The 18,587-nt window shown below is 45.3% G+C and overlaps 1 protein-coding gene across 1 annotated transcript in view; it reads left to right on the top strand.

Annotated features, from left to right (window-relative positions):
* The first annotated feature begins 851 nt into the window (after positions 1–851).
* The window catches only part of LOC148142994 (uncharacterized), a 120,482-nt gene continuing 102,746 nt past the window's right edge, over positions 852–18,587 (top strand). Inside the window, exons 1-2 of the mRNA XM_087973924.1 lie at positions 852–1,065; positions 16,822–18,239. Of these exons, the coding sequence (XP_087830050.1) occupies positions 17,197–18,239 (1,043 nt within the window). The 5' untranslated portion in view covers positions 852–1,065; positions 16,822–17,196. The remainder of the gene's footprint in view (positions 1,066–16,821; positions 18,240–18,587) is intronic.

The following is an 18,587-nucleotide window of genomic DNA, read 5'->3' on the forward strand; positions in this document are numbered from 1 at the left end:
ACTTTACTGGCTTTCTTTCCTGAAGCAGCCTTGACATTTCATTTTCATATCCTTCATTCAGCTCCATTTCCAGCACCTTTGTGGGAAGTTTGTTCCAGGTCATTGTCACCTAAATGAAGTTTTCCTCTTTATATACTTAATGCTATCTGGCTGAATGAGGGTTTTTAGGTTTCTGTGTCATGGATAATATATGATCAGCAGGTATCTGGCAATCTAAGGAATTGTCACCGATGTTATGTTCATTTGACTGTACTGACCGTGACTTATTTCATGATTTTATTTGCAGGAAGACATGGGGAAAGAAATCTGAAACCAAAAGATACATCAGCTTCTGACAGAGTCACTTGATTCATTGGGACTTGAATATCAGCAGCCATTCCAGTCGAGAAGAAATGTTTGCTTCTGTCTGCTTGGACACTGGTGTGGCAGGAAGAATACTGATACACCCGAATGAGGGAGATTCAGTGCGGTGACTGTGAAAAGGACAGGACTTCACACCATTTACTCAGCTTGGAGGATCAAAGAGACCGTTCACTTGCTCTCTGTGCGGGAAGGGCTTCACCCGCTCCTCCCACCTGCAGAGACATCAGTGAGTTCACCTCCCATCGCAGGGGGATTGAAGGAGCTTCGGCCAAGTGCCATTATCGACTGCATTAATAACCCAGGTCTGGGGACTCCCGGGTTTGAATCTCACCATAGCAGATGGCGGATTTGGAGTTCAGTCAGAAATCTGGAGTTCAGAATCTCATTATGAAACCATTTTCGGGGAACAAACACCCCAATCTGATTCACTCATGCTTTAGGGGAGGAACCTGCCATTGTGGGAAAGGATTCACTCAGTCGTCCCAGCTGCATCCTTTCCCTGGTCTGGCCTATATGTGACTCGAGACCACAACAGTGTGGTTGACTCTTGACAGCCCATCTGCAAATGCGCGGGGGGATTCTTACTTGCAGACAGGCTATGGGTTGCAATTGCTGAGTGAAGCAATACTTCCTCCAGGCTAAGGCTGCACCAAGGATCGAATTACAAAGGGACAACTCAGCTGACCAATAGTGAAGGAAGTGGTATGCAGGGAAGTGTGTGTATGTGTGTGTGTGTGTGTGTGTGTGTTTAAAAAAAAACGCTACTTTTGTGTATCTGAAGCTGCAACAAAGTTGGGTCCCAACAAAAGTTACCTGAACTTACCGTAGGACTCAGACATTGAAGGCTATGAGATCCAACAGGTTTTTCTTTTAAAGCTGCTAATTTCTTTCAATCTCCGGCGCAAGGTTTCCAATGTCTTATATCAGAAGGAGCAGTCAATGTGTAGCTCGTATTATTAGAATTGTACATTTTTCAGGACTGATGGTTCATTGTTTCCTCAGCATTGTAAAGTTTACTGGCAGCAGTGGGAGGGGTGGGCTGTTTTCACTGGAAACATAGGTAAAAATCCAGTTATAGTTCAACAGGTTTATTTGGAAGCACTCGCTTTCGGAGTGTTGCTCCTTCGTCAGGTAACTGTACAGCAGGATCATAAGACACAGAATTTGTAGCAAATTAATACATTGAACAAATCTCGACTGCTTTTAAGTGTTTCATCTTTAGAATGGGTTGCAGGTTTCAGTTCATTAGTATGTAAATCCCAAAACTTCTTTTAAGTCACATTCTCGAGATAACTTAAGGTTTTACAAAGAGGTGCCATCTCAGCTCAGACAATGCATGAAAGATGTGAGGTTCGAGTCTGTCTTGAGTCAAAGTAGGAATTTATAAAATATTACATGGATTGACTATCTGCAGATTGTGCACTTTTTGAGCAAAATAAAATGTATCTACAAACATAATTCTGCAAATGCAAATTCACCCCATAGTCTTATCTATGTGTGCATGCATGAGAGTGAGTGAGTGTGTGCATATACGTGAGTCTGGTGAGAGAATGTGTGTTTGCGTGTGTGCATGCTTGGTAAAGTGAGAGTGTGCAGGAGTATAAGTCTGTGAGAGGGTGAGAGTGTGGGTGGGTACATGTGTGTGCATCTGAGAGAGCGCGTATATCTGAGAGAGTGGCTGCGTGAGTATTTGAGAATGTATGGCTGTGTGTGAGAGACAGAGAGACAGAATGTGTACAGTGGAGTGAGGTCACATGTAATGTAACATGAACCCAAGATCCTGGTGAAGGCCATCCTCATGGGTTCCAAACTTGGCTATCAGTCTCTGTCCGGCCACGAGAAATGATTAAGCAGTTACACAATAGACACTGGAGAGGGCAGGGTGAGACTTGTCTTTCAATTTGCATAAGGTGGAAGGTTCTGGATGATGTGATCTAGGGCAACCACAACTTGGAGGACCTTCGCCTCAGAGGTGGAGCTGGAAGCCAGGCTGCTGACACGCTGGGAAGGCAAGGCGGAAAGTTAATCAGATGTTTTTTATTCCGGGAGATGGTCTTTCCCTCCGTAGAGAGCCTTCCGATGGGGTCAGTGGACAGGGTCAGGAGGGTGTGAGCCCGGGTCAGGTAGGTAAAGGGGATCTGAGAGAGGGCTGGGTGGGGGGAACGAATTGTGGGGTGGTGGGAGTAAGAACAACGTTAGGGAGGGGGAGATAAGGAACAGAATAGTGATGCGGATTGCCTCCGTTCTCTGCAGTTGGCAGCAGAAGCACAGATGGCATCAGAATCTGGTGCCAGGATTCAGGAACCGCTGTGCTCTGGGCTGGAGAAGTGGGAAAGGGAGGTGCAATGGGTGTGGTCCAACGATGTCAGCAGGACACAGCCTCTGCTGAGGGCGCATGAGAAGTTAAAAGCTGCAAAGACAAAGCAGAACCTCAAAGCACTGGGTGGGGTGGTGGCTCAGTGGTTAGCAATGCTGCTTAATAATGCCAGGAGCCTGGGTTTGATTCCACCCTTGGGTGACTGTGTGAAGTTGGCATGTTCTCTCCCCCTTGTGTCTGTGTTGGTTACCTCTGGGTGTTCTGGCTTCCTCCCACAGTCCAAAGATCTGCAACCAGTTCTTCATCCAGACACCCCCTCTGGACAAGCCCTTCGCATACATAGGATCTGTTCAGGTGAGGAGGAACACTACGCAATGTTCTTCACAGCCTGCAGCACATTATTGATGAGGATGAGCACCTCACCAAGACCTTCCCCACGCCTCCACTTACCCCCTTCAAACAACCGCCAAACTTTCAACAGATAATTGTTCGCAGTAAACTGCCTGGCCTTCAGGACAACATGATACAACTCTGTCACGGCAGATAATGAAAGACGTATCAGAATGTTGACACGATTACCACTATTACACGTGGGGACACCACCCACCATGAGTGCAGCAGGTACTCATGTGACTCAGCCAACATTGTTTATCTCATATGCTGCAGGCAATGATGCCCTGAGTCTTGGTATATTGGTGAGACCGAGCAGAGGCTACAGCAACAGATGAATGGACACTGCACAACAATCACCAGCCAGGAGTTTTTCCTCCCAGTCAGGGAACAGTACAGCAGTCTGGGACATTCAGCCTTGGACCTTCGGGTGACTATCCTTCAAAGTAGACTTCAGGACGGGCAACAACGGAAAGTGGCTGGGCAGAGGTTGATAGCCAAGTTCAATACCCTTTGAGACGGCCTCAACCGGGACCTTGGGTTCATGTCACACTACACGATACATTCTCTCTCTCTCTCATACACACGTGCGCGCATGCATTCACACACACCCTCTCGCAGACTTATACTCCATTATACACTCTCTCTCACACACACACACCCACACCTTCTCAGACTTATTCCCCATTACACTCTCTCACACACACATGATCACTTGGTTTCTCCTGCACACACACACACACACACACTTACATAAAAGTTTGTGGGTTGAATTTGTACTTGCAGAATCGCATTTTATTTTGCTCAAAAACTCATACACGTAAGATTCTGTAATACAACGATAGAAATAGAATCCGTCTGACCTAACATTGGGACACAGACAGACTTTAACTTAACACCTTCAATGCATCATCTGATTGAGATGACACGTATTGTTAAAAGCTAGCTTGACAACGTAACTTTTGAAAAGTTTTAGGATTTACATGTGAAGGAATCGAAACTAACATGGTCATTCTAAAAAATGGTCGAGGTAAGCTAAAGTTGTTTAATATTCCATCCCATGTCACTGCAATCCTGGTGCTATAAAGTCTGTGTGTTATGATTCTGCTCCACAACCAACGATGAAGGAGCAGCGCTTCGAAAACTAGTGATTCCAAATAAACCTGTCGGGCTATAACCTGGCATTGTGTGATTTTTAACTTTGAAAATCTGCAGTAATGCCAACATCTCCATCCTGCGCATGCGACTCGGTGTCAGCAACGCACTGCGCATGTTCCATGGTGTCAGCAAACTATTACGCATGCTCACGCAACAAGCGGAAACACTCCGTGACCTTGTTTTGATGGACCAATGAGAAGCTCTGGAGGACCGGATGTAGACTGGTCCTCCTGCCAATCACAGCAAAACCATCGTCTGGATGCGGAAGTAGGACCATGTGCTTCTGAGGTGGTTGTTGCTGCTCCTCTCTCTCTGAATGAAGATTGAGCTTCACCCCAGACTGCAACTTCCTTCCTCTCTCCAACATCTGTGAGTTCAACACACTCTTTTCTCACCCCTGTTCCGTTCCGGGGTTGAGCTGTTGACTTGCAGGAACTGAAGGGAAACGGAGTGAATCCAGGGAGGGGACAGAATCTGGGAAAGTTAGTCCAGGTCTTTTTTTCAATGGCAAATACAGGAGAATTGACATTTCAGGCTCGAGCCTTTCATCAGCAATGATGTTGGATGAACAAAGGGGCCTCTGCGTCCTTCTAATCCAGTCAATGCAAGTTGTCAGACAGGTGCAGCAAGTAGTGAGCAAGGCAAGTGGTATATTAGCAAAGGAATTGAGATCAGGAGTGGGGACGCCTTCCTGCAGTTTGGGCGTAATTGAATATATCCAAGGCTGAGTTCATCTGATTTTTGAACAACAAAGAAGTGATGATTATGGGGGAGGCAAGACCAGTGCAGATCACTTACTATGCTGACTATGTTCTCAAACTAAACTGGACCCAACTGCCTGTGTTTAACCTATATCCCTCTGAACCTTTTATATTGGAGTCATAGAGATGTACAGCACAGAAACTGACCCTTTGGTCCAATTTGTCCATGCCTATCAGTTATCCTAATCTAGTCTATTTGCCAGCCCTGGGCCATATCCCTCGAACCCCTTCTATTATAGACAAATCCAAATGCCTCTTAAATTCTGTAATTATACCAGTCTCCACCACTTCCTCTGGCTGGTCATTTCATATATGCACTACTGTGTGAAAAGGCTCCCCTTTGAGCTCTTTTATGTCTTTCCCCGTTCGCCCAAAACCTTTAGTTCTGCACTACCCCACCCCAGGGAGAAGACTTTGTCTATTTACCCTATCCATGCCTCTCATGAGTTTATAAATCTCTAAGGTCATCCCTCAGCCTCCGACGCTCCAGGGAAACAGCTGCAGCCTATTCAGACTCTCCCGAGAGCTATTTTGTTTCAAATCTGGCAACATGCTGGTAAATCTTTTCTGAACCCTTTCAAGTTTCACACCGTCCTTCTGATGGGCAGGAGACCAGAGTTGCATGCAATATTCCAAGCACGCAATATTCCAAATGTGGTCTCACCAATGTCCTGTAGAGCTTCAACATCACTACCTCCCAACTCCTTTACTCAGTGCTGTACCCGATAAAGGAAAGCATGCCAAATGCTGCCTTCACTATCCTCTCTACCTGGGACTCGACCTTCAAGGAACTATGAACCTGCACTCCAAGGTCTCTTTATTCAGCAACACTCCCCAGGACCTTATACACTTTATGCTAAGTCCTACTTTGATTTGCTTTCCCAAAATCCAGCACTTCACATTTATTTAAATTAAACTTCATCATTCATATACTAATCCAAATGTCTTTTAAATGTTCTAACTGTATCTGCATCCACCCCTTTGTCTGGAAATTCATTCCACACACAAACCACTCTCTGGGGGGAAGAAAATGGCGACCCTCATGTCCTTTTAAAATCTTTCTCCTCTCTCTCTTTCAAAATTTGCTCCGTAATCTTGACCCCCAGCCTAGAGAGAGGATTTTGGCCGTTCACCTGATCTATACCTCTCACGATGTTATAATCCTCCTCTGCTCCAGTGGAAAAATTTCCAGCTTATTAACCTGAATGTAGGTATATTCATGGCAGGTCAGGCAGCATCCGAGGAGCTACCTGATCTGCTGTGCTTTTCCAGCACCACTCTAATCTAGACTCTGGTTTCCAGCGTCTGCAGTCCTTGTTTTAGCCTTTTACGTCGGTATACTCAGATCTACTTATGATCTGTTCAATGCTGGTGCAAGCTCGACAGGCTAAATGCCCTATTCCTGCTCCCAATTTGCACACTCCTAGTCCAGAATAGCAAGAGACCATAAAACACAGGAGCAGAAATTAGGCCTCTGAGCCCATCAGGGGTGCTGCACTATTAAGTTCTGGCTGATAAGTTTCTCAATCCCATTCTCCCACTTTCTCCCTGTAACCCTCGATCCCTTTGATACTCAAGAACCTATTTATCTCCATCTTAAATCTACTCAGTGACCTGGCCTCCACAGCCTTCTGTAGCAATGAATTCCACATATTCACCACTCACCGGCTGAAAATGTTTCGCCTTCTCTTTGTTCTAAAAGATATTCCTTTTACTCTGATACTGTGCCCTCGGGTCCTAGACTCTCCTACCAATAGGAACATCTTCCCCATGTGCACTTTGTCCAGGCCATTCAGAATTCTGGCTGTTTCAATTAGATCTCCACCTCCCCCGAGTGTGGGTCTGTTAATCAGCATGAACCACACCCTTCAGGATGAGTTACAGCAGGAATTAGGTTCAGCAAAGTCAGAACGGGGGGGGAGTGTGTGTGGGATGGAGATTCTCAGCTTTTAGGGGATGAGAGAGGAAATAAAGTTCAATATAAATTAGAATTGATCGGATGGGCTGATGGGCTGAGGAATGGCAACATGAATTTAATTTAGATAAATGTGAGGTGTTACATTTTGAAAGGCAAATCAGGGCACGACTTACATAGTTAATGGGGAGTGTTGCTAAACAGTGTCCTTGCAGGTTCATAATTCCTTGAAAGTGGAATTGCAGGGAGACAGGATTGTGAAGAAGGCATTTGGTACGCTTTCCTTTATTGGTCAGAGCATTGAGTACAGGGGTTGGGAGGTCATGTTAGGCCACTTTTGGAAAACTGTGTGCAATTCCAGTTGCCCTCCTCTGGAAGAACGTTGTGAAACTTAAAATGGTTCAGAAAAGATTTACAAAGATGTAGGGTTTGGAGGGTTTGAGCGATAGGAAGAAGCTGAATACGCCAGGGATAATTTCCCTGTAGCATTAGAGGCTGATGGGTGACCTTACAGAAGTTTATAAGGGGTATGGATAGGTTGGATAGACAAAATCCTTTCCCCATGGTAGGCAACTTCAAACCTAGAGGGCATAGGATTCATGTGAAAAGGGAAAGATTTAAAACGGACCTGAGGGGCAACTTTTTCACACAGAGGGTAGTGCATGTTTGGAATGAGCTGCCAGAGGAAATGGTGGAGGCTGCTACAATTACAACATTTAAAAGGCATCTGGATGGGTATGTGAATAAGAAGGATTTAGAGGGATACAGGCCAAATGCTGGCAAATGGGATTAGATGAGTTTAGGATATCTGGTCGGCATGGATGAGTTGGACCGAAGGCTCTGTTTCTGTGCTGTATGACTTTAATCATCTTGTGTGAAAGCAGAAGTGTTGTTGTGAAGATTGGACTTTCAGAGCAGCTTTCAAAGATGTTTTGCCTTTACTGGAAGCAGAAGAAGTGACAATGAAATATTTCATTGGTGAGACAGCAACTGAGTACGTGAGTACGTCTAGGATTTTGGTGGAAAGTAGGAATTCATTGCACTGTGGGGGTGAAGTGCTTTAAGGCTTACCAGCAGTAAGGACAGTGTGCTGATTGGGGTGCCCAGTGAAGGGTTAGGTGGAATTTTGAGTTAAACTGCTCATTTCTGCCAGCCTCCAACATTGTATTTCCAATGTTGTCCATCAGGAGGAGCGGTGAATCAGTAACTGGTATTGTTAGAAGCCTTACGATTTTCAGTACTGCAGGAATGGCATTGTTTCATCAGCATTGTAAACGTTACTGGCAGCAGAGGGAGGTGTGGGCTGTATTTACTAGAAACAATTAAGCATTTAGATAACGTACATACGAGAGGTCAGGGTGGGATTTGTCTTTCGATTTGCAGAAGGTGGGAGATTCTGGGAGCTGTGATCTGAGGCAAACACAACTGCGGTAAATCATAGAAGCCCTACAGTGTGGAAGCTGGCTATTCAGCCCATCAAGTCCATTCTGACCCCTCCGAAGACCATCCTGCTCATACACCCCTCGCGCCCCCACCCCTTAGGGAATCAAGAGTTTGAGATAACACAAGTAAGAAGAGCTGAGATGATGGATAGATCAGCCACGATCTTAATAAATGGTGAAGCAGGCTCAACAGGCCAAACGGCCTACTCCTACTTCTATTACTATGAAACAATAACCCTGCATTTCCCATTGGCTAACCCACCTAACCTGTACATCCCTGGGCACTATGGGCAATTTAGCATGGCCAATCCAAATCAAGGTTGGTAAGCAATGTAGTGATGTGGATAATGGACGTCAGAGAAAAATAGAAAGGAACAAGGAGAATAAACGTACCAGCAATTAATACTGGATTCAAAAGATTACAAACAATAAAACTAAAAGCTCAGTATCTGAATTAATGCTTGTTATGAAGGGGTAGAGGTACTGTACCTTGAAGGGGTAGAGGTACTGTACCTTGAAGGGGTAGAGATACTGTACCTTGAAGGGGTAGAGGTACTGTACCTTGAAGGGGTAGAGGTACTGTACCTTGAAGGGGTAGAGATACTGTACCTTGAAGGGGTAGAGGTACTGTACCTTGAAGGGGTAGAGGCACTGTACCTTGAAGGGGTAGAGGCACTGTACCTTGAAGGGGTAGAGGTACTGTACCTTGAAGGGGTAGAGGTACTGTACCTTGAAGGGGTAGAGGTACTGTACCTTGAAGGGAGTTAAAAAGCTGAGCAGAACAAAGTGTTCTAAACAAGATGAGAATGTAATATTTGGTCAACACAAATAGAGCAACTGGGTTGCCATGAGGCACAAACAAATTCAAATTTGGCCAATCAGTTTAAAGTTTGCCCCAAAATACCAAAGTCCAATCAAGTTTGAATTATGTATTTTGATAATATTGATACCAATAAAATGATCCGATGTTTTGGATTATAAAACCAGGTATTTTTGTGAGTTTTAATACTCTGTGTTGGACATAAAGAGTAAAGTTGTTAATTCTTACTTTAAATATTTACCTCTGGGATAGTACTTTGCCTCTCAAACTTTTACATATTACTGCGTGGGGTGAATCATTTCTGTGTTTCTGGTTTAATTTAGCAGAGGGGGTTACTCTGTGTCGTAATAGTGCTGCAACGTAACAAAAGTGAATGAATTGACTGCACACATTGAAGAGAATAATTATGATCTGGGACTCCTTACAGAGACATAGCTTCAGGATGACAAGGATTGGATCCTAAATATTGAGGGGAGATGTGGCATTCAAGTCGAATGAGAAGCTAGGTAAAGGTAGAGGGTTGACACTGCTAATCAAAGCACTGATCACAAGGTAGTCTGGTGTCAGCTCGGATTTCAGGTCCTGGTTTCTTTGTCCTCTATTGATCTCCCTGTTCCCACACAGTTGTTGTCCGTTCTCAGCTCTGCTTCATTTCTGCTGAAGCTTTAACCTCCTTTGACACCTTCCGGAACAATAAAAGTCAATCAAAGTCCAGCCCACAATCTCCCAGCCTGTCAACCATCCAGACACAGAGTATCATACCAGAAAATATAACAAAAAAGGCGAAAAGTTAGAATTAAATAGGTGCTTGTGTCTGTTCATTGGCAAGTAACCTCGAAATAGGGGTCTGCCAGGATTCTTATAGTGCCCTAATTGAAAGATTGTCTCTCCCTTACATCTAAGTATTAGTACCCAGCTACGATTTATAACAATATTTACATCAACAGAAATAAAGCATCTGTTATGCAATAGACATAGAGATATACAGTATGGAACTAGACTTTTACTCTCCCTCGTGCACACACCGAGGTCTATGGGGTGAATTTGTATTTGCAGATACCATCTATTTTACTCAAAAAATGCACAATCTGCAGGCAGATAATACATGGAATATTTTATAAATTCCACTTTGGAAACAGAACTAGTCTGACTCAAAAACTGGGATGCAGACAGACTCTGGCCTCACACGTTTAATGCATTGTCTGAGCTAAGTTGTAATCTTTTCTTATAAAACCTTGTTATCTTGAGTAGGTGTCTTATAAGAAGTTCTGGGGTTTACATATTAATGACACCAGCAACTCATTCTAAAGATGAAAGACTTTACAATCCAGGCTTCTTCAATATATCATCTCAGTGGCATGACTCTGTAATGTTTTGCTGTAGACTCAGTGTCTTATGATCTTAGACTCCACAACCACCTGATGAAGGAGCAGTGCTCCGAAAGCTAGTGCTTCCAAATAAACCTGTTGGACTGGCGTCATGTGATTTTTAGCTTTGCCCAGGTTAGAGTGGATTGGCTCTGCTAAATTACCCATGGTGCTCAGGGTTTTGCAGGTATGGGAGAATTGTTAGAAGCGATTTGATTCCATCTTCTCGTGACTGTCTGTGTGAACTTTGGTATGTTCTCCCCCTTCTGTCTGCGCAGGTTACCTCTGGGTGCTCCGGTTTCCTTCCACAGTCCAAGGATCTGCAGTTTTGGATGGATCGGCTGTGCTAAAGTGTCCAGGGATGTGCAGGTTAGAGTGGGTTAGCCATGGGGAACTGCAGGGCTGTAGGGTAAGTGGATGAGTCTGGGTGGGATGCTGTGTGGAAGGTCGGTGTGAATTTGATAGGTGAAATGGCGTGCAGGGATTACATAATTCTTCTCCTTTAGCCATATATGGATTGAGAAATGACCTGCTGTGGGAGGAGTAGGCTCCAGTTCATGGGACACTGCCCCAGTCCTGGGGAAGGTGGGAATTGTGCTGTCTCTCTCCCCATCCACTGCCCCCATCCATTCTCTCTCACCCCGCAACTCTCTGCCCCCCATTTTCTCTCTTTCCCCCTCATTCTCTTCCTCCACCCTTTGACCCCCGAGTCTTTCCTTTCCGCCCCCACCACCCTCTGTTCCCCCCAGTCTCTCAATGGCCCCCACACTCTGTCACCCTGTCCATTCTGTCTCTCTTCCAACTCCCACTGAACTTTCTCATGCCTCAAGCTCTCTTTGATCGCTGTATCAAGCTCTTAGAAGAGAGAGAGAGAGAGAGAGAGAGAGAATGGTTGATGATGAAACTGCCTGGGAGATGGGGGTGCACGAGAAATGGCTGATCTTTCAAATTGAGAATAGCTAAAATAATATATTCAGAAATAGCAGTAAAGTTTGAACGCATGTTCAATTTTATATTAATACAAAGCTGCAGCCATCTTTCTCAAACTTGCTTTGAACTATGTGCAGTTGAGGACAGGCTGTTCGGGGTGAATGAGGCTTTTGCTCGAAATGTCAATTTTCCCGAAATGTCAATTTTCCTGCTCCTCGGATGTTGCCTGACCTGCTGTGCTTTTCCAGCACCACATTCTTGATCTAATCTCCAGCATCTGCAGTACTCACTTTCTCCTGTTAGGGGTGAATGGCCGAACCCTAGTCTTGAAAAATTGGTTCTATTAGAAGGTGTAGAGGTGTATTCTACCTTCAAGAGAGTTGAAAAGCGAGCAGAACCACCTGACATAGCACCAAACATTGTGAACAAGGTAACAATTTAACATTTGGTCAAACAGCTCAGTAGCTGGGTTGCCTGGAGACAAAAACATACTCAATTTTGGCCAATCGATTTAAATCTTGCCCCAAAATACTGAATTCCAATCAAGTTTGAATTTAGTATTTTGAGAATATTGGTTAGCACTGCTGCCTCACACCACCAGGGTCGATTCCAGCCTTGGGTGACTGACTGTGTGGAGTTTGCACATTCTCCCCGTGTCTGCGTGGGTTTGCTCTGGGTGCTCCAGTTTCCTCCCACAGTCCAAAGATGTGCAGGTCAGGTGAAGTGACTATGCTATATTGCCCGTAGTGTTAGGTGCATTCGTCAGAGGGAAATGGATCTGGGTGGGTTACTGTTTGGAGTGTCAGTGTGGACTGGTTGGACCGAAGGGCCTGGTTCCGCACTGTAGGGAATTTAATCCAATCTAATATTAACACCAATGAAACGATTTGATGCTTTGGAGTACAAAATCAAAACAAAAAGTTGAACAGTTACAGGAGAACTGCCAAAAGACCAACAAATGTAGGCTGCTAGTGAGAACTCTAAGAGTACCTGTCCAGAGAAGGAGTCTGCACAGAGAAAAAACATCGACACCGACCTGGAGAGCAAATCTACAGAGGAAGATACAAAGAGAAGATTTAACAGCTGGCTGGTTTTGAAGTTTGAATCTTTCGGTAAATCTTAATCAGGGGTTTTTATTGGACTGGTATCGTATAGGGGAAGGTAGAAGATAGGTTAGAGACAGGAGTTGTAAATAGTTGTTAATTAATTATTCTCTGTTAGACTTTAATAAATAAAGTTGTTAATTTTTACTTTAAATACTGACCTTTGGGAATAGTTTCTTGGTTCTTGAATTTTCACAGATTACTGCATGGGTTAAACCTTCTCTATGTTGCTGGTTTAAATTAGGTGGGGGAGGTTGCACACAATGTTTTAAAATTTGAGGGCTTTCGTCCGAGATTTGAACTGGTTTAGACAGATTTGAATAGATTTGGCGGTACGAAAAATCCCAGCAGATTTAAACACTTGCAAGTTAGTGTCCTAGATCATTAAATAAAACTTGAAATAGTGACTTTTAGAAACAGTTCCTTCCCTCTTGAATTTTCACATTACCACATGGGGTAAATCTTTTTTGGGTTTAAATTAGTTGGCGGGGGGGGGGTGCAGTCCGTGTCATAACAATTCTGACTATATAGAAACAGTAGTGGAGTGTGGAAACAAACTGTTTGTTCCGTGCCAATCGGATATCCTAAATTAATCTAGGCCCATTTGCCAGCTCCTGGCCCATATCCCTCCAAACCTTCCTGTTCATATACCCATCCAGATGCCTTTTGAATATTGTAATTGTACCAGCCTCCACCACTTCCTCTGGGAGCTCATTCAATCCATGCACCACCCGCTGTGTAAAATAGTTGCCCTTTAGGTCCCTTTTAGTCCTTTCCCCCCTCACCCTCATATAAATCAATTGCTGCTTTTTCTGAACAGGCTCAGTGGCTGGCATTGCTGCCTTATAGCGCTGGGGACCCAGGTTTGATCCCAGTCTCGGGCAACTGTCTGAGTGGAGTTTACACCTTCTCCCCATGTCTGCATGGGATTCCTTTGGTGCTCCGGTTTCTCCCCACAATCCAAAGATGTGCAGGTTTGGAGAGGGCACTTGTGGGGAATTAACTTTCACACTTTTTTTCTACTCCTTAGGTCCCTTTTAAATCTTTCCCCTCTCACCCTCAACCTATGCCCTCCAGTTTGGGAGTCCCCTACCCTGAGGAAAAGATGAGTCGTCAAATAAAATGTGGAGCTGCAGGATAAATATAAAATGTCGCTCCAGCCTTTCTTGTCTCCGAGTGTCATTTGGGCACAAAACCTGTCGGTAACACCAGCAACGTCACAGAGCATCTTGCGCATGCTCCTCGGTGACAACACACTACGCATGTTCGCCGGTGTCAGCAAAACCTGCGCATGCTCCTGGTTGTCCGCGGAAACTGCGCGTGATCTTCTTTTGTTGGGCCAATAGGAAGCCCTGGAGGACCGGAAGGAGCGTGGTCCTCCTAATCAGAGACACCCCTATTGTGTGTGTCTCTCAATCTCAATTTATGGAGGGGAGAGATTCTGGAAAAGTTGGGCCAGGTCTGTGTCTCAGTTGGCAAACTCATGGAAAATGCAGTACCACGATGTGAAGTGATAGCATTCCCTGTGGGCGGGGAAGCAGAAAGGAGATGCATTGTTTAAATGGTGATATATTGGGATGTGGAGAAAGTGAGGACCGCAAATGTTGGATATCAGAGTCAAAAAGTGTGGTGCTCGAAAAGCACAGCAGATGAGGCAGCATCCAAGGAGCAGGAGAGTCAGCCTTCCAGGCACGAGCTCTTCATCAGGAATGTGTATAAAGGGGCCTCAGCGTCCTTCCATACCAGTTAATGCCAGTTGTGAGGTAGGTGCAGCAAGCAATGAGCAAAGCAGGTGTTATCTTAGCAAGAGGAATTGAGATCAGAAGTGGGGATGTCTTCCTGCAGTTATGGGATCATTGAATATATTCAAGGCTGAGTTCGTCTGATTTTGGAACAACAAAGAAGTGGATGTTTATGGGGGAAGGCAAGAAAATGGTTTTCAGACCATTGCAGAACAATTACCGAGTCAAACAGCACAGAAATAGTCCCTTCAGTCCAACTACTCCATGCTATGTTCTCAAACTAATCTAATCCCATCTGCCAGTGTTTGGCCTATATCCCTCAGTCACAAAGCTGGTCCTTTTTACTAATAGCTGGTCCTTTTACTAAAAGCTGGTCATTCTTCTCAAGGATGCTGTGTCCTTGGTTTTTTTTTCAGAGGGGTGGTAAAATAACCTGGGCTCCGAAGTGACTGGTTTAGTACAGAGATGAAAAACGGTATTGGGAGGCATTTTTGGTTATATGTGAACAGATGAGACTTGAGGCCAAAGCTTTTATGTTTTAGAAGTGACCTGTACAATGAAAGGGGAGTGGTCAGTCCTGAAAGCTGAAGTCTCGTTTGGGTGAGTTAAGCAGTGGACTATGTGGAGAAAGGCTGCTAACACTGTCTCCTTCTGCCCTTCGAACTTCAACTGTAAGCCTCTGTTTCAGTTTTACTTTGTTTAAGGGGTTTGTTTTTTTGGTACTGTTGTGTACCAGCATTGTGAAGAGTGTTAAGAGTTTCTCCACAGCTTGTACTGTACTTAATAAAGTTTGGTTGTTCACAGAATTTGGCGTATTGCAGTGTAAGAAGCTCAAGCAAAAGAACTTAACAAAGGAACCTAAGGGATAAGTCTTTCATGCAGAAAGTGGCATGTTTAAGGAAAGAGCTGTCAGAGGAAGTGGTGGGTGCTGGTACAATTATGACATTAAAAGGCATCTGGATGGGTATACGATTAGGAAGGGTTTAGACGATATGGGCCAAATGCTGGCAAATTGGCCGAGATTAGGTTAGGTTATCTCGTTGGCACGCATGAATTAGACCGAAGGGTCTGTTTCTGTGCAACAGATCTCTATCAGTCTGGCTTGCCACTAACATTTGCCACATCTATATGTACAGTTTCTGTCTGGTGTCAGTGTCAATGCCTTGATATCTCATTCTTAACTGGACTGGCAGTGCTTGGAATATAATGCGGCAAAATGAGGGCAATTCACATAAAACATCCCCCTATGCACCGATAGTGGGAGAATGGGGATTCCAACCGGGGTTTACAGATGCCACTTTTAAACTCTGGAGATCCAGGGGTATCTCATGTTTAGGGGATCTATTTAAAGATGGGGTCCTGATGTCTTTTGAACAGCTGCGTCAGAAATTCGGATTACCTAATGGAGACCTCTTTCGATACTTCCAAATTCGAGATTATATACAGAAGAAGACCACGTTATCAGATAGTCTTTATAAATCAGATAGAGAATGTAGTGTCCTACGACCAGTGGGGGTATCTTCCGTCAGTACTATTTATCATTTACTACATGATAAAGTATCGGGAGATATGGATAATCTGCTTAAAACATGGGATCAGGATTTGGGACTAGAAATCTATAGAAACGTGGAATGATATTTGGGAAAATGCTAGAAGAATTACTATCTGTAACAGAACCCAGGCTATCCAGCTGAAGATACTTCATAGGGCCCATATAGCACCGGTTCGACTGGCAAAATTTAAGGCAGGAGCATCTCCAATGTGTCCTAAATGCAAAATAGAAGTGGGCACTCATGTACATTGCCTATAGACCTGTCATAAGATCCGTAGATATTGGACTAAAGTAGCAAGTACCCTGACAGAAATTTTAGGAACGGAAATTAAAGTGGACCCTGTTTCTCTCCTCTTGGGCTTTTCAAACCTTCCCTCCCTGGACACGTACGGGAAGAGACTATTTTCTATTCTTTCTTTCGTGCAAGGAAAAATATTTTGGCTGAGGGCCACCCTGGACTTTCAAATTGGCACAGATTAATTATGGAATGTATTCCCCTTGACTTCCTTACAAATATGGTGCACCGAAAGACCGAATTATTTTATAAAATATGGCAGCCCTTCTTGAATTACATAAATACAGATATTTCGGCTATCCTAACAAAGGCTTTTATTTAATTGAGATTACAAACCTGGCTGGTCCGGGGCCCCTCGGGGGACGAATCCCGCACGAATACGGGTTTTATTATATCCCGAGCATGTAAGAGACTTAAATATACACTCTGGTTAGTTGTAGGTTAGATTAGTAGATAGTTGAGTTTTGTTTGATTTTTTTCTTTTTCGTTTTTTTCTGTTTTTTGTTAAATTTTGGCTATTGTATATTTGAGTTAATTGTATATCAATGTTTATATCTGAGAGTTTTGTTTATTTTTGTAAACTTGTTAAAATGTTAAATTTCTAATAAAACTATCTATAAAAAAAACTGGATTGGCAGTGATGACTTTTGTAATCTTTTCTTACAGACTATCTGAAGACAGAAGTTTCAAGTTAACAGATAAAGGGCTTATGTCAAAAATGTTGATTCTCCTGCTTCTCTGATGCTGCTTGCTGTGCTGCGCTTTTCCAGCGATGCAGTTTTTGACTCTGACTCTCCAGCGTCTCCAGTCCTCACTTTCACATCAATGTCTGATAGTTACTCAATCCATCAGGACCGCAACAATTTTCAACTATGATTCTGTGAGAAGGAGCAAAGCGTTCTTTTTGGTTCCAGTTTGAGTACGGTTGAAAGACCCTACTGTTGCAGCGCACTGAGTGTGGAGCCTGAAACAACTCTACTGCCTGGAAAGAAGAATTCATGGCAGGGTTGTACACGTGTGTGTGCAGCTGAAGCTTGGGCCATGGAGAAACCTGAGGAAACACGCCCTGTTGAGAAACCATGGAATTGTGGCGACTGCGGGAAGGGCTTCCATGTCCCACCTGTCCTGGCGGCTCATCAGTGCAATCACACTGGGAAGAGGCCGTTCTCCTGCCCCGAGCGGGCAAAGGGCTTTACTTGCTCCTGTGTCCTGCTGCCCCACCAGCATATACACACTGGTGAGAGGAAGTATTACTGCTCCATGTGCGAGAAAGGATTCACTTGGGTGGACAACCTCCAGACCCACCAGCGAATCCATGCAGGGGAGAGGCTCTTCAGTTGCCACGAGTGCGGGAAAGCCTTCAGCAATTCCTCCAACCTGCTGACGCACCGGCGGGTCCACACGGGGGAGAGGCCATTCAGCTGCCCCGAATGCGGGAAGGCCTTCAGCGATTCCTCCAACCTGCTGAGGCACCGGCGGGTCCACACGGGGGTGAGGCCCTTCAGCTGCCCAGAGTGCGGGAAGGCCTTCAGCAATTCCTCCTCCCTGCTGGTCCATCAGCGGGTCCACACGGGGGAGCGGCCCTTTAGCTGCCCAGAGTGCGGGAAGGCCTTCAGCAATTCCTCCTCTCTGCTGACCCACCGGCGAATCCACACGGGGGAGAGGCCCTTCAGCTGCCCAGAGTGTGGGAAGGCCTTCAGCAAAACCTCCCACCTGCGGAGCCACCAGCGGGTCCACACGGGGGAGAGGCCCTTCAGCTGCCTAGAGTGTGGGAAGGCCTTCAGCAATTCCTCCAACCTGCTGGCCCATCAGCGGATCCACACGGGGGAGAGGCCCTTCAGCTGCCCAGAATGTGGGAAGGCCTTCAGTAAATCCTCCAACCTGCTGGCCCATCAGCGGGTCCACACGGGGGAGAGGCCCTTCAGCTGCCCAGAGTGCGGGAAGGCCTTCAGCAATTCCTCGGACCTGCTGAGACACCGGCAAATCCACATGAGGGAGAGGCCTTTCGCTTGCTCTGAGTGTGGTAAGGCCTTCAGCAATTCCTCTGACCTGCTGTCCCACCAGCAGGTCCACACCAGGGAAAAGCCATTCAGCTGCCCCGAGTGCGGGAAGGGGTTCACCCACTCCTCCAAACTGCTGGCCCATCAATGGGTCCACACCGGGGGGAGGCCGTTTGCCTGCCCTGACTGCAGGCGGAGGTTCTCATTGTCCTGCAACTTGCGGAGGCACCAGTGCATCCAACAATCAGATTCCACCAGTGACACTGCAGTGGGTCACCCCCAGGGCTGAACCTCCTGCCCATTCTGACAGTGGGTGCAGTGAGCTTTTGTGTTTTGTGCTGGACTCACCCCCACCAAGCCCACCTACATGGCTCAGGGGTGGCATGGTGACTCAGTGGTTAGTATCACTGCCTCACGATGCTGACCTGGTTT

Source organism: Chiloscyllium plagiosum, unplaced genomic scaffold (assembly GCF_037043375.1).
Source record: "Chiloscyllium plagiosum isolate Xiang-an unplaced genomic scaffold, Cpla_swu_hap1 HiC_scaffold_27, whole genome shotgun sequence".
NCBI lineage: Eukaryota > Metazoa > Chordata > Chondrichthyes > Orectolobiformes > Hemiscylliidae > Chiloscyllium > Chiloscyllium plagiosum.